This window comes from Elaeis guineensis, chromosome 14 (assembly GCF_000442705.2).
Source record: "Elaeis guineensis isolate ETL-2024a chromosome 14, EG11, whole genome shotgun sequence".
In the NCBI taxonomy this organism is placed as follows: domain Eukaryota; kingdom Viridiplantae; phylum Streptophyta; class Magnoliopsida; order Arecales; family Arecaceae; genus Elaeis; species Elaeis guineensis.
The window spans coordinates 64946719-64968891 of NC_026006.2; the positions used below are offsets into that span (position 1 = coordinate 64946719).

General features: G+C 41.4%; 2 protein-coding genes across 2 annotated transcripts; one reads left to right on the forward strand and one right to left on the reverse strand.

Annotated features, from left to right (window-relative positions):
• The first annotated feature begins 12618 nt into the window (after positions 1-12618).
• On the forward strand, positions 12619-14404 carry LOC105057099 (uncharacterized). Its single transcript, XM_010939554.4, has 2 exons — positions 12619-13819; positions 13907-14404. Exons 1-2 carry the CDS (start codon positions 12634-12636, stop codon positions 14263-14265), a joined length of 1545 nt encoding a protein of 514 aa, XP_010937856.2. The 5' UTR covers positions 12619-12633; the 3' UTR covers positions 14266-14404.
• A 2895-nt stretch (positions 14405-17299) lies between these two features.
• LOC105057098 (zinc finger CCCH domain-containing protein 33) lies at positions 17300-19896 on the reverse strand. Its single transcript, XM_073248880.1, has one exon. It carries the CDS (start codon positions 19757-19759, stop codon positions 17717-17719), a length of 2043 nt encoding a protein of 680 aa, XP_073104981.1. The 5' UTR covers positions 19760-19896; the 3' UTR covers positions 17300-17716.
• Positions 19897-22173: the final 2277 nt, after the last annotated feature.

Genomic DNA, 22173 nt, shown 5'->3' on the forward strand with positions numbered 1-22173 from the left:
TTTAATAATTTTAAATATTAAAATTTGTTATAATTTAATTAAAAATAATATATATTTATGGATATTATAACAACTAACAATTAATTATCACTATCATAAATAAAAATTAATATTATATATTATATTAAAATTAAATTGTATAAATAATACTACTCAAATATCAAATATATTACATCAAAGCTGAAAAAAAAATCAACGGATATCCTCCTCTTCCTCCTGCTCCTGTACGTCCTCTACAGCAACAGGTGGATAAGACTTAGATATCCCAGCATCTTGTAATAAAAAAAATAAAATATTATTAATAATATAAAAATTTAATTAATTAAAACTGTAAAACTAAAGTAATTGATACGCATCAAGTCTAAATTTTTACTGAGAGATATATTTATATAAATGATACGATTCTCAAATGGATTATTTCTAGATATTCCATTCGATGATACGGAGCTATAGATACCCTCAGCTAGTATTTCATCAGACGGTTAAATTGAATTTTGTCCTTCTGGGTACTATCTCCCTCCCGCTTGAAGCCTAAACTAGCACGGAGGGATATATTTCAATATACTCTTCTAATTTTTGAATGGATTATTTGTACACGTTTTATGTGATGATACGGAGCTATAGATACCTCCGGTCCATCCATCGGATCGTTAGATTAAATTTTAACTCCCTGGGTATCCCTCCCTTCTGCCTTAAGCCTAAACCGGTAGGGAGGGATATATTTCGGTATACTCCTCTGATTCTCAAATAAATTTTTTCTACACGACCCATTCGATGATATGGACATATCTATGCCTCTATCCTATCCATCGAATGGGTATATTGACTTTTAACCCTTAGGTTTCCTTCTTCCGACTCAAGCTTAACTATGTGAAGTTTCTAAATATAAAAATTTAAGACAAGTAAACAAATTTATTAATACTGCTTAACTTACCTACTGTAATGGCTGTGATAACGAGCTCAGCTGATCGCGTAGATATGGATCTCAGAGAATCTTAACCACCATGTCGCAGATGACATTTCAGAAGCTTTGTGGTCGCTAGTGAAAAAGCCTCTGTATGACCTCCTCAACATGTGCATCACCCCACGTCTGAATCATTGAGGCATGAGAGGAGGACGTCGAAGACTAGCGAGCCATTGCAGGGTCGAAGCTATGTCCGAACTCTATGACCCAGCTTCTAGTAACCCTTCGATGGCCCTGAGCCATCCTTCGAGGTCAAGGAGGGGTTGAGAGGATGGGCCCTCATCGTGCCGTGCTATGACGTACTCCGCATAATCCGTCTATGTGGTGTAAAAATTCATTAGTGCTAATATACATATCACTACATATAAAAAATTAATAAATAATCTTTGAATTACTATGATTCTTTTGGTCCTAGAATCTAAGTAATCATCGATCTTCCTAGACTGATGTATGGCCTCCCACAACTACAGCTACCGTATCTATAATAAATAAAGAAATCAAGTTAATAAAAACTAACATATGACCAACTAATTATGAGATTAATATAAGTTGAAAATTTTTACCAATCTGTCTGTAATGACATGTGTGCCAATATAACCATTGGTATACTTGATCGGATTCTGTTGGGCGGCCCGATTCTGTCGGGACCTCTGTCGTCTATTGGAGTACTCCTCACTACTCCACTGATCACAGAGACCTTTCAAATATTCCCTCGCATCTAGTGATCCATGAAAGACTTTCAGTTCGATGGTGACTCAAAATTGAAGAACTCAATCACAGACTGCCTGAGATGGTATAGCCCATCATAGAGCAGATGTGTGGTGACCTCTTCGAAGGTCCGACGGTCAGCCTCTTCATCCTGAGGAGTCTCAAATTGGTAGTATGACTGCAAATAAAGGATGTTGTGTATCAATAATAGAATACAAACATACCATAAATTTAAAAATTAAATACTTTTGACTTATTAGGAATATCTCCCATACAGCGTCATGAGCTAGCCCTCGACGGCCAACTGGAGAACTCATTTACTGACCCCGGCATCAATCGTCGGACGATCCCGATAACGACATGAGACGTCCCAGGCTCCCTAAATATCCTACAAAATTGATTTTGAATAATAAATATTAATTTTAAAATGATAAAAAGTTTTTAAAAATATTGCTCGAGGATCTAGTACTTACGTGCAGCTCTGAATATATACTAGCTCTTTATCCTCCGATCGAGTCGGAGATGCCACGAGCCGGGTGGATTCTCTACCACGATGTTGAGGCTCAGAGCTGGCCACTGCTCTATGTGACTGTGGGGTTAATGGTGACATCATCCGAACCAAAGAGTAGCAAAAGATCATAAAGAATATTATATCAGATAGTAAAAAATAAAATAACCTAATGGAGAATTTCTAGTGTTAGATTTTAACTCATGGTGCGGGTGTTGTAAAACCATATGAGCTGCTTGCATGAGAGCTCTCTCCTCTGGAGCTCTATTCTTTGGTGCTCTCTTCTTAGCTAGCATGGCTCTATTCTCTAGGAGTGCTCATCCTGTAATCTCTGAAAATAAAAATAAATAGGTTCTCGGATTAATTATACAAATATGCCAAGCAATATAATAATTAAAAAGATGCAAGATAAGTATGAAAAGCAAATAAAATAATTAAAATTATTCAAAAACGGCTCTATCTATCCTGGGGCCGACTCCTGCTGCGTGCCAATCTTTTTCAGTGTGCCAGAGTTGACTTCTTTGTCCTTGAGATCGACTTCTTCCTTCCTTGAGGTCGACTACTCATCTTTCTCTTTAGATGTTTAGTACCCTTTAGATTCTTCTTCCAATTCCTCATCTTCAGATTTTTCTTCTACTTCTTTCTTTTCTTCATCTTTTTGAATAGGATGCTCCTTAAAAACAAACTTAGTATGATTTACCTCCTCATGTTGGCCATCATATAGGAGAATTTTTGGAGCATCCAACTTTGCATCTATTAAATATTGATGAACTCTTAATGTTTCATCCTTTTGAAAGTATTCTGGTAAATAGGTCTCTTCTTCTTCTTCAAGCTCATAATGAATGACTCGAGATATAACTTTACATACAGTCCACCAATCTTTTCTTCCTCTCTTCCTTGATGGAATAGGAGTATAATACACTTGAACAGCTTGTTGAGCTAGCATAAAGGGGTCGTCCCGTGCATGCAGACTTGGGGTGTGCCAAACGACTAGGCCGCATGAGTATATTAGTATGGCATCCAGGCAAATCTCACCTTGAAGGTTTCAAAGTACCGAGCGACATTGCAAATAAGGTTAGAAACGGGTCGGATCGGGCTACACCCCTCCTTGAGCCCAACTCAAAATTTTTTTCGAGCTTTGAGCCGGATCTAGGGTCTAAAATCCAATCATCGAGCTGCTCCGACCACTGTCAGAGTAGATGAGCGGGCTAAAGTCGGTCTGATGGTGGTCCGACCTCGAATCTCTGCTATCGAAGGTAGTAGGGCTACTCTCATTGAAGAGCTTCCTAAAGCAGTTTCACCTTTCGAGAATAATATTAATTTAAATAATATTATTAATATTTAAATATTATTAATATTTAAATTAATAATATTTAAATTTAAATATTATTAAATTAAATAAATAATATTTAAATTTAAATATTATTAAATTAAATAAATCAGATAAATCTAAATTTAAATATTTAAATTTTAAAGAGGAGGCAACAGGGTGCGCGACGGCTTCATTGCCGTTGCTGTCGCTGTCGCCACCGCTAATGCTCACCAAACAGGGAAGATTGGGGCACGGGTCCGGCGGTGCAGCTGGGGAAAAAGGGGGGAGGCCGTCCAAGTTCGACGGTGCGTCGCTCTGGCGATGCGATTGGGGAAGAAGATGGGAGGTGGGGGAAGAAGGGGGAGGTGGTGCACGACGAATCCGACGATGGGGAGGGTCGATCTAGCAGGGCACGATGGTGGGGGAACATGGAGGGAGGTCAAGAAGAAGGGGGAGGTCGGGGCGGTGGGATGGTGGCTTTGGGAGGCTGTCGGGAAGAAGGGGGAGCTTGGGGATGCGGGCTCGAGACTACATGATCCGATGGGGGGATGCCAGGTCCGAGGTGGCTCCGATGATGCAGGGGCTGGGGAGAGGAGTTCGAGGGCTTCGACGATGGGGCAGAAGAAAATGAAGATCAGAGGTGGGGGAGGATAGAGGAGGTGGGGGCCGATAGAATCGAGCCCATTGCAGACCTAGGGGATTTTTAGGACATATTATTAGCGATGATTAAATTACGTCGCTAAAGTCATTGCTAATAATAATTTAATTTTATAGCGACAGCATTCCATCGCTAATAACCGAAAATGCCATCGCTAATAAGTCTAATGATTTTAACGATGAGTATGATTTCTGTCGTAAATATCAGTCGATAAAACAGCTATTAGCAACAGCTTTTTTACTGTCGCTAATAGCTATCGCTAATAATCTTTTTTTTGTAGTGGTTACTATGTAACTTATGTTTGTTAGAATTCAAGATGAGGGACTTATTATCTTTAGTGGATAGTTACTTCATTAATCATCATTAAAATCGAGTAATGGGTCATTAGTGGACGATTATTGCATCCCATGACCCCAAGATCATGGATAGTTAGTACCTGTGCCGAATAACTGTTGCTTGACTGCTATTTTTTCGGGATCAAAATAGTTGGTAAAAAATCAATAAAGTTGTTAACCGGATAACGATAGTCGCATGCCAAACTTAGTCGTTGAAAACCGACTAAATCCTAGTCGACCATAGTCGATTGAACTTTGAATTGGATTGTCGGCTTATATAAAATTTGGCATGGTCCTCTTAATCGGTTGCACGCTCAGTCGATGGAGAGATGAGGATTTACACTTAATTGGTTGATAGACTAGGATTTACCCCAATTATTATTATTATTATTATTATTATTATTATTATTATTGAAAGAGAGATCAAAATTAGATGCCTGACATTTATTAGAAAATATAAACTATTTACATTAGAGGTAGGGATGGTAATTTTAGCCGATCCATCGAGTATCCAACCAGAATGGGATGAGTGTTATCCGATCCGATCAGAACCTAAAGTAGGTATGGGTTCTAGAAAAAATACTCATGGTGGGCTTGGATCAAATATGAGTAATGGTATATCCTGTCCCGAATGCGATCCAATATAACTTTAATATATATATCTTTTTTTCAAAATTATAAAAATTTTATATTATTTATATGTACCTAATCCGATATGGTTCAATCATTTTTATCTATTCGAGCTGATCCGACTCACATCTTTAATTGATTCGACTCGATTCGATTTGGGGTGCTACGAGATGGGTATGGATATAGGGTTTTTACTTATAGGGCAGATATAAGCATGGGCCAACCCAACCCAAACTCGACCCATTGCCATCCCTAATCAGAGGTGAACAATAGATGAGAGCAGGGAATTTAGGAAGATATCAGCACCAAATAGATGTAGAAATTTGCAAGCACAATGCCCAGCATCATGATTACTATTAGTCCACCCTGTGGTGTATCTAAGTCCGCAAGATCATCCTGATTACTATCATAATGAAACAAGCTGGCCGGCTTAGTACCACTGCAGCTACTAATTGCAAGATCAGATCCTGCAGTGTTTAGCGAACATCAAGTTTGATTATCCGAGTCCTCTTACAAACAGAACATAGCTTGGATGGGTACCAGCAGTAATGCGACAGCAACTTGAGGGAGAATTTCTTAAAAGGCAGGATATTTCAGTTGCGTCAAAGAAAATCTCTATGCATCAGGTAATTGTGAAGGGATATTCTTTATTTTGTCCCAGAATTTGGTAAATTCTAGGAGGAGGTTCTGACCACACAAAACTGACCAATCATTGAATAGAGTATGGCTTCTTGCTGTTGCTGATTGAATTGAACCACATTTGTTAAGGAAGATTCTTTCATTTATTTCTTTCCAACAACTTCAAATCATTGCGACAAAAATAACGTTAGAATCATGGATTGGGTAGATTTAGGAGGGCATTTATGCCTCTACAGGTCTTCGAAAGCTGATTGCACGAGAGGTACTCCAAAAGATAAGCAAACTGTTCTACCAATCGAAAAAAAAAAAGAGGATAAGCAAGCTGTCTTCCAGATGATGGAGAAAACGATGGCATGTTGAGGAGATGATCCACATATTCATATGGATGATTTGCAAAGACAAATCCATCCAAATGTTTACATGTCTTTCTCCCAAGGTTATCTCTAGTGTTTAGCCTTTTTTCCCTTTTTCCCACCGCAACCACAAAAAAACCTTATCTTTAAAGGGGTGGCGAGGTTCGAAAGTGAGCTAGCAAACCAGCATTTCATACCCTCTGGTATTGAGCCGGTGGAAGGAGGATGCAGTGGCAACTAACTTTTTGCTATTAAACTTCACATTAGCTGATCTGAATTTTGGTTGAGAGTATGCTAATGAAGGGCTGGTGAAGGTACTTCAATGAACAATCTAGGCCATGGAAGAAGCTTATTCAGGATGTCTACTATAAAAAGTCCACCCCAAGTCTTACCTCCATATCAAACTACAGACATTTTTTAGCCATCTGAAGCGCCAAAAGAATAGTTTTTTTTTTTTGGTTACAAGTGGGTGCTTACACTAATATAGTATGGGTGCATCCCATAAGATCAAAAAATAAAATATTCTGTAGGGCCCGTAGACAGACCTGATCCTGACATCAGGTCCAGTTGTCGGTATGCTCCGCCACGTAGGAAGCAATCAGTCGGTGGTGCTGTTTGCCTCCTGATAGACATGCTGAGCTGACGCCGCCATGCAGTCACGAACACATAGCCGAACGTCTCGGAGGAGCGGATAGTCATCCATGTGCATCATCTCATCTTGGATCCAGCCAATCATGATTGTAGAGTCACCCTCAATGATAATTCACTTTGCCCGCAACTCCTGCAGAGTACAGATGATGTCTGCCCAGACGGCATGGAGCTCCGCTCTTGAAACAATGGGTTCAAAGAAATGCATACCTCCTGCTGCAAGCAATCTAGCATCTAACCCTCGGATAACAAATCCTGTGCGACCCTTAAAGTTCGAGTTGAAAAATAGGAGACAAATAAAATTTTGAAATGATTCAATGAATAGCTCATTAAAAAATATATTTCCAATACTATACTCAACCTCGGCAAGAAAGAAAGCAACAATGGCAGATCTCCTCCCATTGTGCAGCACCAAAATGATAGTAATCTTATTTTGAACCAAAGGAAAGTTGAAGAATGAAGCCAGTTATCAAGAATTTTGCAAAATTATAACAACTCAGGACCTCACCCAAAAAGATTAGTCGGAAGGTATTCTATTGGTTCCTTGACTTCATATAAATATTCAAGATCGTCTCAATGAATAACCAATATAAGACTAAATATATGTTCGCACAGATTCTCATATACTCCTTCATTTAAACCCAAATATTTTCATCGGGTTAAGGATCTAAATTTATATTTTTATTCATAAATACTACAATTGGCCTGTGGTCGGTCCCAGTAAACCCGTACTGCAGTATCTCCTAGTCTATATAGATTATAGATTGAGTCGGGTCTAATACCATTTTGTAATAATCTAGGACCTCACTAAAAAAAACTGCTGAAAGATATTTTTTGGATTCTTTAACCCTATATAAACATCTCAGATCTTTCCAACGAACAATAGATGTGGGACTAAATATACACCTACATGATTCTCACAATAATATATCTCTAAATGATGATCATGATTGTATAATATGGAACTGGAATACATCCAAAGGTTTCTCAATTAGAGATAGCTATAGATTTTTCAGGCATGCAGGAATTATTTCATAGTTTATTTTAGTTGATTGGCATCTATCACTGTCAGAGAAAACTAAAGTATTCAACTGATTAGCCTTCCACAACAAAATCTTAACAAAAGCAAATATGAAGAAAAAAAAATAGTGTCACTCGATACCATGCACAATGTGCAGAGTAGATGAAACCATAGATCATATATTCTTCACTTGTGCTTACATGAGGATGATATGGCATCAAATCCAGAGATGTTTATGAATAAGGGCTCTCCTAGTTACATTGACTCAAATATGGAGCTCCTGGAGAACATGGGAACATGCCTTAAAACTGGATGAATGGGATTGCTTTCTCGCGGTTTTGACGTGGTCAATCTGAAAGGAAAGAAACAATAGAACTTTTAGATGGTAAGCTACCTCACCATGGAATATATTGGAGAAGGCAACCTTTCTACTTGAAAGCTGGACAGCAGTTTATCACGGAAAGCTGAAGTTGGAGAACTTAAAACTCATCCAGGCTCTCAAGGATTAACTATCACAAACATTATCTAAACAAAGAATCTTTCGAGTGCCATCTCCACTGAGCTGCAGTGCGAACTCAGTCACACCACTTCTAATTTTTTGTAGATAGCATCCTTGAATAACAGTTGATCTTCGGATTTTCGAGGAATTTTACTTATGTTGGGAAGAAATAGTTTCTTCCAGCATGAACCCCACGAAGGCCAGCAAATACCTCTACTGATTTACTTGTTTTACTACTATATAAATCATGGTGGTTGCTTTCAACCTCCCAGTCTTTCAAAAAAATTTTGGTTGAGAGTGACTGAGTTCAATAGAGCATGAAGCTGGTTATATTCTTCTTGTATGACCATGATCGGTGGCTGTGGCTTTTGAAATCTCCAAATCAATATTCTAGAATTGAGAAAATCACTCTTGTGCTTGCACAACAGTCTTCTTTTCAGATTAAAAAAAAAAAAAAAAGAAATTGGAAAAATCAGCAACCAGTCCATATTTCTTCCGGTTTACACTATAGCAACCCGCCCATTTTTCACTCTCTCTTTTTATAACTTTTATCTTTTATCATTATATTTTTCAATTTTTAATGGTTTAAAACTTTTAAATTACACAAATGGCAGGCAGCTCAGCTTTTCATTTCAGCTGTTCAGAATTCGATTGCGGGAAAAACTAGCATTTTCCAATCCTGAGCGCTGCACCTCTTCCTCTTGCGGCTAAGACTTCCCCTTTCTCCAATGATTAAGCATGATGCAAGCAGGTAGCACCCCAAATCCAATGACAATTTTATTGATGTGAATATTTTAAAAGAAAAATTACAGCAATGAAGAACAGTAGCGATGTTACCAAACAAAAAAAAAAAAGAAAAAAGAAAAAAGAAAAAAAGTAGCGACAACCCTCAAGGCTCTCGTAGGAAGAAATTTCAGGTGGCTGGCCCTGTGACTGTGATGCAAGTATTGCCTGTGAGGTTGATTCCCTTTGTTTACACCAAAAATGTTCTTTTATAAACATGCTTGGACCTGCATGGAATATGACATAGATACATCACAAGCATGTGCTAAAGCAAGTTTTATTATAGTAAATTGGAAGACAAAGGTAACGTGTCATTGTAGTAAACTTTTTCAAAGTTAAAAAAATAGCTTGAGATAGGTTAGGTGTAGCAATATTACTTTGATCATTTGTAAAGTGACAGATTGTTAGAGACTTTAACCCATAACCTTTCCTCGGTATCTGCAGAAACACCATAATTAGTTCTAAATCAGTCACTTGAGCAAATCATTTGAGTTCGCCATTAGAAGATTTTTTTTCACCTTCTAGATTTAAATTCAAAATAATCATGACACGCGATTTGAAATCTTTGGAAAGGATTTGCATCGAAATTATTAATAAATCTAAATTCAAATATAAACCTTACTCTTAAGGCAAAATGGTTCACAAACAGGAGAGCTGTACGAAGACCAAACCACCCAACACCAAAAACCCCCTGCTTCATAACACCCATAATGTGAAGAAAAGGCAGAAAATGTGGCATACAAGAAGTAAATCCAGCAATTACATACCAGAACTATGCGCCTAAGACTGTTCATTTTTCATTACTTTGCTCCATGGCTGAAGTCTTTTATTTTTCTTTAAGTAGAATCTAAGTATTCTCAAAAAAAATGTACGGAATGTAATCTAAATAGCATTGCATATATAGATGCAAGCTCACCTGACTGTTTCTCCCTACTCCCAGATAACATCATCCATATCTTATTTTTTGTCCCGAACATCTTACCAGAGGGGACCATCTGCTAATCTAACCCAAAACCAGGCCTGGGGCGAGATACATATGATGAGGCTGACAAGTCGGGCCTGTCTTACAATTAAAGCCCGACTTAGTTTCACCCAACGGTAAATTCTTCGTACACCGCCCGCTGCACAGAAAATCCGGCATGGAGCATATCATCTTGCCCGATTGAGCCACGTAGCCATCAATTTTCAATGCATATTTAATTTTCGTAGTTCTACATTTTCGTTTGAAATTTTGAATGATGAAAATACTTATTTTTTTTTTAAAAAAAATTGACATTTTATTTGATAGGAATATGTTCGTCATTTAAAAATTTTATAAATTTTTTAATGATGAAAATGTTCTTCTCTTTTTATGACATCTCGTAAAAAAATTATAACATCCTATCCAGAAAATCATAATTTCGATGCAGGATGCCATTATTTTTTTAGAAAAGAAGGAGCATTTTCGTCATTTAAAATTTCAAACGAAAAAATAGAACTAGCATTTTCGTCATTCAAAATTTCAAACGAAAAAGTAGAACTATGGACGTTAAATTCATATTAAAAAGCAGTGGCTACGTGGTCCAATCGGACGTGATGGTGTGCTCCACGTCAGATTTTCTATACCGCAGGTGGTGCACAAAGAATTTTTCTTCACTCGATAAAGGGAATGAGATTCGTGCAAACATGAATGAGGCCCAACAAGAATCTTATCCAGCCCAACAAAAAAGGCTAAATTGGGCCAGGGCCTGGCACGACCCTTCCAGGTCCATCGACAAAACTGTCGTCTTCCATATTACATATCGGTTGTTGTAACCCGTTGCCCTTTACACAGGCCCAAATCGGTGCATTGATCTAGCACTTGCATCAATATCACATTTATTACTGGTTTCGGGTAACCTTTGAAAAACCAAAATTCTTTCAAAAAAAAAAAAAAACTTCTCCAGTTGTTCGGGCAATGAGAAAAGTAAACAAAGATAAGAATAAAATTTCCAAACTTAATTACGTAAATTTTTCCTCTTCTTTGGAAGTGGCAGTGTCTTATTCCCTAGCACCTCATCCACAATGAAATCAGCTGCCGCAATTGTAGGAACGGATGGCAGCAAGTCTCCGGTGGACCATGTATCAGCTTCCAGGGATCCCACAAATCATTGTTTCGCTCAAATACTGGATGGTGCATACTTTTTATGAGATGGGAATGTCGGCCTAGTGCTCAGATTATGGTGGCTTATGGGCTGTCCACATCTTCTCAGCCCCCGTGGCCACGGGGGTTTGGTTCCATGGCATGCTCCGGCCCAGAATCCGATGGAAACACGGAAGCCTCGTACGCATGCTGTGAAGCCAACCATTCAGTGGGTTGGTCGGTGAGAATATATAGATAAGAACAGGTCACACTCCACACACCTCATGCAAGGGTTGGTTCATGAAACTGGAGAGTTCCTGATCAAGGGCCACTTGCTTAAGCTCTCTTCTGAACAATAGGCATGGTAATGGTTGCAAAACCAAAAGCAATATGATAAATATATCACAAAGGGGTTCGTAATATTAGCTTTGGTGTTGTTATTAACCGAAGTTGATGCACCATTTAGTATGTAATGTTGACAGAAATATAATATGGGGTTGTTATTGTTTAACAAATTAATCTAATTGGGGCAATATAAGAATTGAAAAGTTAGACAGTATTTTTGCTTTTCTACAATGTTAAAATTAAGATATATTGAATGTTTCTGACAAGACCTACTTCAGAATTATGTGCAACAACCATTTTCAAAATTAACAAAATAAAAAGGAGAATTTGATAAAAACCAGGTTCTCCATAATGATTAAATAGTTTTCCCATTCTCCTATTACAATATTTTTCTTTTCACCAAAGGTTTCATCCATGCTGACTCTACCAAATCGCCACTTCTCTACCATAGTTGATCATGTACATCTCACAAGCAAGATACTCATTATCTATAGTAAGATTTAGTTATGGGTACACTATTCATGCATTGCGTTAAGATTCCAACATATGAGGAACAATAAAAGGATGTAGATGTGTCTGACTAGCCTATTCGGGAATCTCCATCACTAATCTGAGCGATGGGCACGACCAGTATGGAGTGCAATATCATATTGTCCCTCTTCTTAAGATCAAGATATCTAACCTTGACCAGTAAATGGAATTTTCCTTTCTCATAAATTTTCACAATGTTCTCATAAATTTTCCTTTTCCATTGTGTGGTGCTAGCTGTTTGCAAGGATGCGTACGCTACACATACCATCAGTGAAAAATTCTCCACGTGCCCCCATTTCCATCCACAGAAAAAAAAAAAAAAAAAAAACCACTAAAACCCACAAGTTTCACGGTGACCCAGCACCATAAGTTTTGGTGACATCAGCCGAGTAAACAACGAGGCTCCCGTCGGTGACTGGTAAACTATTCAATTCATGAGTCGGTTCGGTGCTTTGACTGTACCACCACCAATGGGAGGCCCCCACCATTTCCACAAAAGTCAGAGACATCGGCTGGTGCCAGGCCCTTCTTTTTTGGATTCTTTCCCCTTTTTTGCCCCCAACCCAAATGTGAAACGGTGGACCAGATGGCAAGATAAATGGGAGACCAATGGGCCCCATACCTCAACCACTTTTCACACCACGAACAGAGACCACCACGGCACCGTCTCCTTCCCACCACCATTTTTCTGTTCAAAAACAGAGCCATCTCCTTCCCCTGCCTTTCCACCCACTCACATGTCGCCCTCTCCTTTTGCTCCCCTGCCTCACCCACCTCTTTCCCAAGTCAAATTCCACTCCAAATTCTCACTCTTTATCCATCATCAACTGATGCTAAATTCCACACACCCATCATTCCTCTGCCCCTTCTCCAAATTCCTCTCCTCATGAAGATCTCTTCCTCCTTCTACTTACCCTCAAATGACGCCGCTGCTGATGGCTGCTCTTCAGGAATTCTTCGTCGCTTTCTTTGCGGAAGTCTCCATAGAAACGATTGCAGAGAGAGCGAACAAAGCCATGGGATTAATGCTGCTTTTGGCCAAGAGTGGAAGGTGGAGCAGGAGACAATGCCGAGTCCTGGCATCGTGGCGCGCTTAATGGGCCTGGAGTCGATGCCAGTGTATCCATGTGCTGCTTCTGAGTTGGTGGCGAGAAGCCGGTCTACAAACTCGCTCGAGAGCTGGCCTGGGTTTCTTTCCAAGAGGAGCCATAGCCCGCAGTTCAAGACATTACAGTCTTTTCATGAAACACCGACGTACTTGAAGCAGGAGAACGACGATTTCTTGCTTCTGAGCTTCATGTCTGATGATAGAGAAGAGGCCATGGCATCCAATGGAATGAGAACTAGGATGGATTTTCGAGAAATGAAGGAAAAGAAAAAGGGTGGGCACAAGGCCAGAGTAGTGGAAAAGAAGAGCAGAACAGAGAGAAGAATCAGAGAAAAGAAGAACAAAAACAAGACAGTCGAGCAGCAGCACGGTCACAAGGAGAACTTGCCCGAGAGGAAACATGGTGAAGTTAAGGACTCGGCAGTCCGCCGTTCTCGAAAGAAGGATGTTCATAGTAAAGGCTGCCAAGGTACCAAAGCTGCGGATTCCATTCAGTCCATAGAACAAAGAGAAATGCCAATTATGTTGGACAGGTCCAACCTTAAAGAGAAGCTAGAAAATGCTCGAGGGAAAGTGGAACTGGAGTGCAGCTCTCAGAATTCCAGTCCTGTTTCAGTTTTGGATCTCGCATACATCGATTGTGACTACCGCAACAACACCAATTCTCCATCTACTGGTACTGTTATATTGCATGGTGAAATTAATATAGTTTCTAAAGTATAGTTTTTTTGTTAATTGTGGCTCGAATCTTTATATGATGCAGAAGAACAGAAGCAACCAATACGGCAGAGCTCAAGAAGAAAGCTGCCACCGAACTATGAGAATGTCAACTGCTCGACTCCAAACATTGGCCTTGTTACATTCTCCAGGGATGGAGGAATGAGTTCTCTTGATGAGGAAAGCAAGAGATCGAGGAATCAAGAACAGGCTTGTCCAGATTTTTCAGACATTTTGGGAAAGATTTGCAGGCTAGCGGAGGAGGATCTCAAGAACTCTACATGGATTTCAAAGGAAACTTCGAGAGCACAACATTTTGGAGAAATTGCAGCGGATCTTGGGGTAGAGATACTTGATCTACTTCTCTACGAGGCAGTATGCGAATTACCTAACTGCATTGCATAACGAAATTGTAGATAAGACTTCTTTTTTGCCCTGCATATTTCTTCCATGAACATGCGAACTAATGTAGAAGAGTTCATAGTCGAAGTCACAATCTCCAATTATCGTATCTTATTCAAAAGGACTGAGTTATTTATTTGCATACCTGATAAACATGACTGCCAGAGCAAAATGAATATGGTAGGTTAGAATCACACAAGCAAAAACAAAAAATCTCTTTGCTTGGTAGCAGGATACTTTGGTTCCCAACATTAGACTGGATCTGCTGCTCTCTGTCAACATTCCAATCCAGAATATTTTCCAGGGCTGTCACTGCTTGTGTATGTATATCTCCTAAGTGTATAATTTGAACACTAGGACCTCAATCAACAGTCTCGGTAAAAAAAAATTGGCTTCAAGTAGAACAACATAATGCTATCTATCTATCTATCTGTCTCTGTGTTTGGGTATTCATAGATGGATCGATGGAGGGAAAAAGGTTAAAATTTTTGTATAGAATACTATCACTGATAAAATCTGTAGCATGGCATTTGGAATCCATATCTTATGGAAGCCCAGGTTTGGATGCCTGATCATTTGAAAAACAATTATGAAGAGACGTGTAGCATTAGAAACATGATTGCAGTAGGTCAGGACATATAAAGGTCATGTCTTCCACACCCAATAGAGGTCTCGTGACCATGGCACAAATGTTTTTGTGTATGCGGTTCATCACATATAGTTGTCAGTTTGCAGTATGTACTGATGCGGATATATCAAACCAGTTGCAGGCTAAACAGAAGTATGAAGAGGACGTTGCAAAGGTTCAACAAGATGAGGTCAATCATCTAAATCCATATGAGAAAGATCTTTGGATGTGACATCCTATTGACAATGGTCAGTTTCTTTCATGCTTAGTAATTAATAGCCTCTTAAAAGAGGAAGGAAATCCCAAAAAAAAGCTACAGATCGGGTAAGCCATTACTCGTGCCTGTCCAATACGTGTCGCAGAGAGATAGAATTAAATAAGATGGGTTAGATAGATCATAACAAGTAAAGCTATATTTTTTAAAAAAATATATAAATAAATTATTTTGGCCTTGAAAAACAATTGTGAAAAGATGTATGTATTCGAATTGGATTTGGGATGGATCCTACCATTTACCTGCATTCATCCCAAAATTATTGTAGATTGGGTAAAATTCATCTTATTAAGATCAGGTTGGATCAAATATCCAGTGGGACAACATAAATTACCACTCTTAGAAAATTCTAATATCATAAAAGAAAAGTAAAGGTGCTAAATTTCTTTGCCTAGTTTGGAGCATATCCTAAAATCATAAAAGTAAAGATACTTTCGATGCCTTGGATTCATATCTGGGACGTAGATTTAAGATGGCCGAGCTATACTCATACTGAGCTGAGGTATTTCTATATTTAGCCATCTTCATGTCAAGTTGAGACTTCACTTGATTTCTACTCATTACGTGATCCACTCTGATATTTCAATGGCCTTTTGACTCATATGGCAACCACCTATATTATGTAGAAAAGGCCAAGAACAATAAATATCCTCACGTGGAGAGCATATGAAGGCTAAAATCCTCAATACTCTCGGCTCCTAAGTGATAGTCCATGCAATTAACAAATAGAATTCTCATGTATCATGAGGTGACATCACTGACCCAATTTAAGAAAACTAAAAGATTAAACATGATCTTTGAAAATATTCAATGAGGGCAAAAAAGATATTTAAATCTCATAATCCCATAGAAGCAGATAAGGGTTAGAACATCTTGCCCACAACAATACGTCCAACAACCCAACAACATCGGAATCGCACGTTTCTACGGTTGTTGGGCCATATCCTTTATAAATAACTAAAGTCTCAAGGACCCAGTTAAGTAACTCCTCTCAGAGAATCAGTTATTGCTTTTATTGTTCTTTGGTTCCTGATTTGAGCGTCGGAGGTTCTTTACCGAAGCGAAAACGTTCGGTCTGAATTTTATTTTGTAGGTCACTCTAGCACCATTGTGTAAGACTCAGTTGCTTGTCTTCCGATCTCAGCCAAAACAAGCAGCAATAGAATCTATAAAATTGGATAATATATAATTTTTGGGTCGGTGCCGATTTAAGAAATGGTCAGTGCCATAATCAAGATCTTGACAACCATGATAAAGATGTTTAAAAATTATTGCCAGTTCCAACAAATGGTTTGAATACATACAATTCAATTTAGCTATGTATTTGAATGTATCCAGCTCAATTTAGTAATCAAAACATACGATAAAGATATTTTGGGCTTTCTCCGACAATGAATCTTGTATCTTAAGCAAGGAGTAACATGACCCAATCCAAGACGATTTTTATTCTGGTAACATGTAGTCACGGTAACTCTTTTCACCTACTACATTACCTGTGATGAACTGGGGGCTCTGTCCAAAACAATCAAAGGCAATAAGGTACGAAGAATATGACAAAACAGAAAGTGACCACATAAGATACGGAACAACAAAAGATTATGATTTCGGATCATGGAGCAACATTTTCTTCCCATGAAAGAAGCAATTTCCTTGTAAAACCCCGTCCCAAAAAAAGCAATTTCCAAACTCCACTATAGAAAGGAATATATTTCCACTTTAGCAGCAATAAGAAATGGTAGATGGAGCCCGCTCAAATTGCTCGAGCATACCGAGGACCCACAGAAAGTGGATTATAGCATCTCGGACAGAGGAAAATGCAGCACCGTTGAGCCAAAACCACCTTACTTTGACGCAATTATTGAACCAAACCATATCGACCCTAATCATAATAAAAAAAATCTTTGGAGATCCATGTTATCAGATATCCTACGAACCGCTACATCGGCTTCATGATCTGCGCTACAAAAATTTCGTCGTTCTTTAAAAGCCATGGGATCCATTAATTGAGAACGCAAAAGAAGATCAATCAGAAAGCTACAATATTAACCTTATGACAAATGGTAGTGTTGCCAAAACCAAAAAGCTCACGAAAAGAATCTGATTAACGGATTCTTGATCCATAAAGAAAGCTCAAATAAAAGAAACTTTGTAATATTAAGCGAGTTTTCGCAACTGATACATCAATTCAATGCAGATACAGGACTCGGGGATGATATGATTCAATGGTCTATTAGCAGAAGACCGTCATAATAATAATAATAATAACTTACTACAACTCTTTGTTTATTCTTTTCTTCATAAACTTCCGATAACCCATCTGCTACCTATATACATCCATCCATTTAAGCTAAGCTATATATATATATATATATATATATATATAAATGAAAGAACTATGCGGACAGCATCTGATCAGCTCAGATACCCTTCGGGCTTCTTGCCATCTAGACAAGACAGACGCTGCTAGGACTATAATTGATTCAAAAAATATAAGGAACGAAGGAAGAAAAGAACTTCTTGTCAGATCAATGATGAGTATTGGTTGATGGCGTTTAAGCCATAATCTTCTCCTCCCAAGGAGAGAAGAGCTCCGATCCATGGAAGTCGCCTCCACCACCGTTGAGTTTGTACCCCTTCCGCTGCTGTTCCAGGCCACGCCGGCCAATTGGTGCTGCCGGTCCATCCTTAACCAGTGACTGCACCCAAGATAGGTCCGGCTCATCCAAGCCCCCCGGCACTGCAGTCGCCGGGGCTGCTCCTCCAAAGCCGCTTCCGCCCTGATTGTTTCGGAAGTTCAAAGATGCCGACTTCCTCAGCTTGTTCAGCTCCTCCCCTTGAATTCCCCAATCCAACTTCCCATCCGGCGAGCCCCAGTCGGAAAGACCCGATGAAACCACCGGCGCCGCTGCAGCGGTACTCATCGAAGAGAGGGTCGATTGGCGACTTGCCGTCGCTCCACGGTCAATGAAGCTCTGGCTCCGCTTTGCGAACGCTGAAGCCCTCGAGTTCATGATGGCCTTCGCCATCGAATGATCGAGCCCATATGATGAAGTGGCACTCACCGTTTGGGAAGAAGGCAAGTTGCCTCCATAGCCAGAAAGCAATTGAGACTGATGCCTCTGGACTCCACTGGGCGATTGGAATTGAGCTCCAGCCGAGGCCGAGGCAGCTGCCGCCTGTTTCAGAGAGAGACCCTGCAATTGAGATAGCAACGATGGGTCGAGAGAACCAAATAGTTCGTTATAATCCAATGGTCGAGAGGCAGCGGTAGCTGCGCCCAGGGAGTTAGGCGTCCAGGTGGCCCTGGGTGAGGCGGTGCTTGAGATCTCATCGATCAGCTTCTGCTGGTACTCTTCGAGCCCGAGCAAATCCAGGTCAAAACTCAAATCTCTGGCGTTCAGCGATGCCTTCAGTCTGCTGCTTGGCAGCTGCAGGGAGGGCGGCGTCATCAAGCCGCCCGGCTGACTCGTCCACACCGTCGCCCCGCCCAATCCCGACGAAGTGGAAGATGACATGGGCGATCCCGGCTGCTGCATCAACATCAAAGCCGTAGCCATGTCCAACGACGAAAGCCCCGGTGGTGACGATCTCGGAGAGGAGAGCACCATCCCCGCGACGGAGGCCGCCGAGGGGTTGACGGTCCGGAGTTCCTCCGGTTTGTGGGCGAAGAAGCAAACGCGGCGGTTGCAGCCGGTTTCGTCCTTGCAGAGACGGGTCCGATACTGGGCCGGGTGGAGCCAGCTTTCGAACACCCCATGGGCGTACTCGCACGCATCGCCGTTCCGGCATGAACTTTTTCGGAACTCCGGGCAGGGGACGCAGCTGTAAGGATATTTCCGAGGGTCGCGACGGCGGGCGTTCTCTCCCGGGTGGACGAAGGGACACTCGGTCCAGTCGTGGGAGTAGGCCCTGGAGCAAGGCTTGATCTTGAAGGTATACATCCGGAACTCGTCAGTGCTGTAGATCCCATTCTTGATATCGGGGAGAGTGAGATCGGGAGGATATTCTTTCTTCTCGCCGGTCTTCTCCGCTTCTTTTGCTCCTCCTGGAGAAGAAACCCTCGGAGAAGAGGGTTTGAGGACGCTTTCAAGGGATCGAGTGGAGGAGGAGCAGAAGTGGCGGGCGATGACGTCGCCGGGGCGGTTTCCAGCGGCATCGAGTAAATCTACGTCTGCGGAGGCGTCCATGAGCATCTTGACGACTTCGAGAGAAGAGGAGGAACCGCCGGAGGCGGCACAGTGGAGCGGGGTAGCGCCGTCCGACGGGGAGCGGCGAGATGCCTCGGTGGGACGGGCGGCAAGGATGTAGGAGAGCACGGTGGGACTGCCGTAGAGGGCGGCGATCATGAGTGGTGTCCTCTGTTCGAAGCCCATCGTCCGTCGGCCGGGGGAGCGGCAGTACCAGAGGGCGCTGAAGTCGAGGGGGAGGCCGTCATCCTCCACGGCGTGCTTGAAGGCGGGAAGGTCGTCGGAGGCCGAGAGCTCGAGGAGGACGGCGGCCTCTGGGTACTTCTTCGGGTCGCCGCCGGCGTTCATGTCGGCGGCGTCGGTGGAGAGAGACGGTGGCGGAGAGGGCTTCCGGGGGCCGCTGCACATATCTTCTTTCAGGACTCCAGAAAGAGAGAAAGAGAGTTTAGAGGGGAGGCGAAGAGAGGGAAGAGGAGGAGGAGGAGGCCGCGGGGTGTTTGGTCGACGAATGCGGCTTTTGTAGTCGAGGGGAGAGAATAAAATAAAGTGGATGGGAAAGAGATAAGGGAAATGGGGAAGAAGGTCGGCTCTCTCTTTCTCTCTCCCCTTTCTTTTTCTTTGGTGCGGGTCAAAAGGGCAACGCTCCCAAGCCACCTTCCTTCTCCCTTCCCTTGTCACCCGAATGAAATGCAAACTTCGGCAAAATGAAGTGCAAATGGAAATGAAATTTCAATTCCAGAACCTGAAACCACGGAGCTGTTTTCCTAACCTGGTTGCTGTCCCACTTAAAAAGGATCAACCCTCAAGAGTCTGGTCCCACCTCACTGTCTTCCTCTCAGGTTGCTGTCCTAACACCTGGTACACTTGATGGACGGACCTTAGACTGCTCCATTCAACATGATTCCATTTCCGATCCGAATGCTGACCCAAACCGTCTTCACTGTAATCAAACATGATTCAACCTTTTCGTAACTTGACCCAGCTAGCAGGTTTTTTTTTTCCCGCCAGAAGAACTTCAATAAATAATAACAAAGTAACTCATTACTCTTAAAAAATACATAATGATCCAACCCAAACATGATACAAATGACTTTAAGGAAGAAACTATACTCTCATAATGGAAGCTGGTTCTGAAGCTCTAATCTACCACTCCCGATAAAATTTTAGGAGAGCTGCTGCAGGAAGGAGGTGGGCCCCTGTCCCATAATGTCTGCAAATGGGAGACCGACACTTTTGCTTTCGCACTCGCCAGTGGTAAGAGGAGGTAGAAGTGGATCCGCCCGCCTACCCTTCAATCCAGTCCCATGTCTCCCATCCCTTCGGCTCCACCAAGCGGGGGCAAAAAAAAAAAAAAAAAGGACACGTGTCATTGCCACGACCGATTTGACCGGGGGTGGGTGCTCACGCGTCGCGCACTTCCCCACAAGGGTGACGTGTGAGGTTGTTGCGCGGTCAGCATTCCGCTCCGTTTCCAGCTATTACCGGATGAGCGTCAGGTTTCGCCAAACCGCCTTCACTATTTTAATTATTATTGTTATATTATTAATTAAATAATTAAATGCAACGCGCTCTGCTCTGCCCCCCTGGTACCTCGAATCTGGGTAACGTGGCAAAATATTATCTCTCCACGCGGATGGGGATCCGTCCACTCTCGGTTGGCTTACCATCCCCACTCAAGATGCCCAGTCTCCAAGACTGGCAAGGTTAGGAAAAGGAAAATGGCGTTTCCCGTTATGACAGATATCCGTAGAAGGTATACAGTCATAACAGCCATAATTTGTCCCGCAACGTGCTTGTACTTCATATTAAAATAATGATAGTCATAAAGGCATAATGAAAAATAAAAGAGAAAATATAAATATAATTTACTAATTTTCAAACCATCTTTCGATGCTTAATAAGTTTCATGTTTTAAGAAATAACTTTTGATTTAGAGAAACCTTATAAACATGAATTCGTTGTTTTACTGCTATATGTATTATAATCCCATTATATTGACTGTTATAACGGGCGTTACTTTACACATTGGTGTGAGTGGGGAACAAGGAGCGGGGTAGTAGCAGCGGAAGGTGACAGTAACCTGGTGGATGCGGCCGACTTCCCTTATGATGATGGACGCTGTGTACAAAACAAACGGTGGGGATGGGAGCGCATCGTGACCGTGGGGAGGGTATGGCTAATAATTGTCCTTCTGGCGGCCAAGTCAACGAAGGAAGAGATAATGTTTGCCATCTATTTCCCCACTGTCTCGATGTGACGCCACGTGGAGTCCAGTCACTATCGGTCAGTAAGATTCTTTTTTTTTTTTCTTGAGTTCAATGTCCGTTCGATTTCCTTCCTTACTTCCTTCGTGGAAAGGTCAAGGCAGTCATTTTCTTGCCTTTATTTCCGGGGTGTTGTGTTCGTCTGCACCGTAAGGGCCCGGACTGTTCCCTTTCACGCATTTTTTTTTAATTAATTTTTTTTTTTTAAACAAAAGATTGATCTTCTTACCAACCATTGGATCATGATTTATATAATTTTTAAAATCTTATAATTACTTCCTTGCATCATCAATACAGATCATGAAACAGTTGTTACTGTTGGGGGATACCCACCGACCGACCGACTGACGGCCCGACCGACGTAACGACTGACGACTCCGACGGACGACTCCGACCGACCGACCGACCGACGGCCGGATCGACCGATCGTCGGTCGGGGCGACCGACTGACGTATGCCATCACCGGCTAATTATCGGCTCACGACCGACTGAGGATATGTCGGGCGCACCTTTCCCCGACCGACTGAACCCAGAGGTCCGATGGCCGACTCACGAAAG

Bases quoted from the DNA above. Each gene is read 5' to 3' on its own strand.
- LOC105057099 (XM_010939554.4), top strand. From the start codon at position 12,634: ATGGGAGACCAATGGGCCCCATACCTCAACCACTTTTCACACCACGAA. The intron at 13,820-13,906 runs GTACTGTTATAT...TATATGATGCAG, and splicing joins CACCAATTCTCCATCTACTG to AAGAACAGAAGCAACCAATA.
- LOC105057098 (XM_073248880.1), bottom strand. From the start codon at position 19,759: ATGTGCAGCGGCCCCCGGAAGCCCTCTCCGCCACCGTCTCTCTCCACC.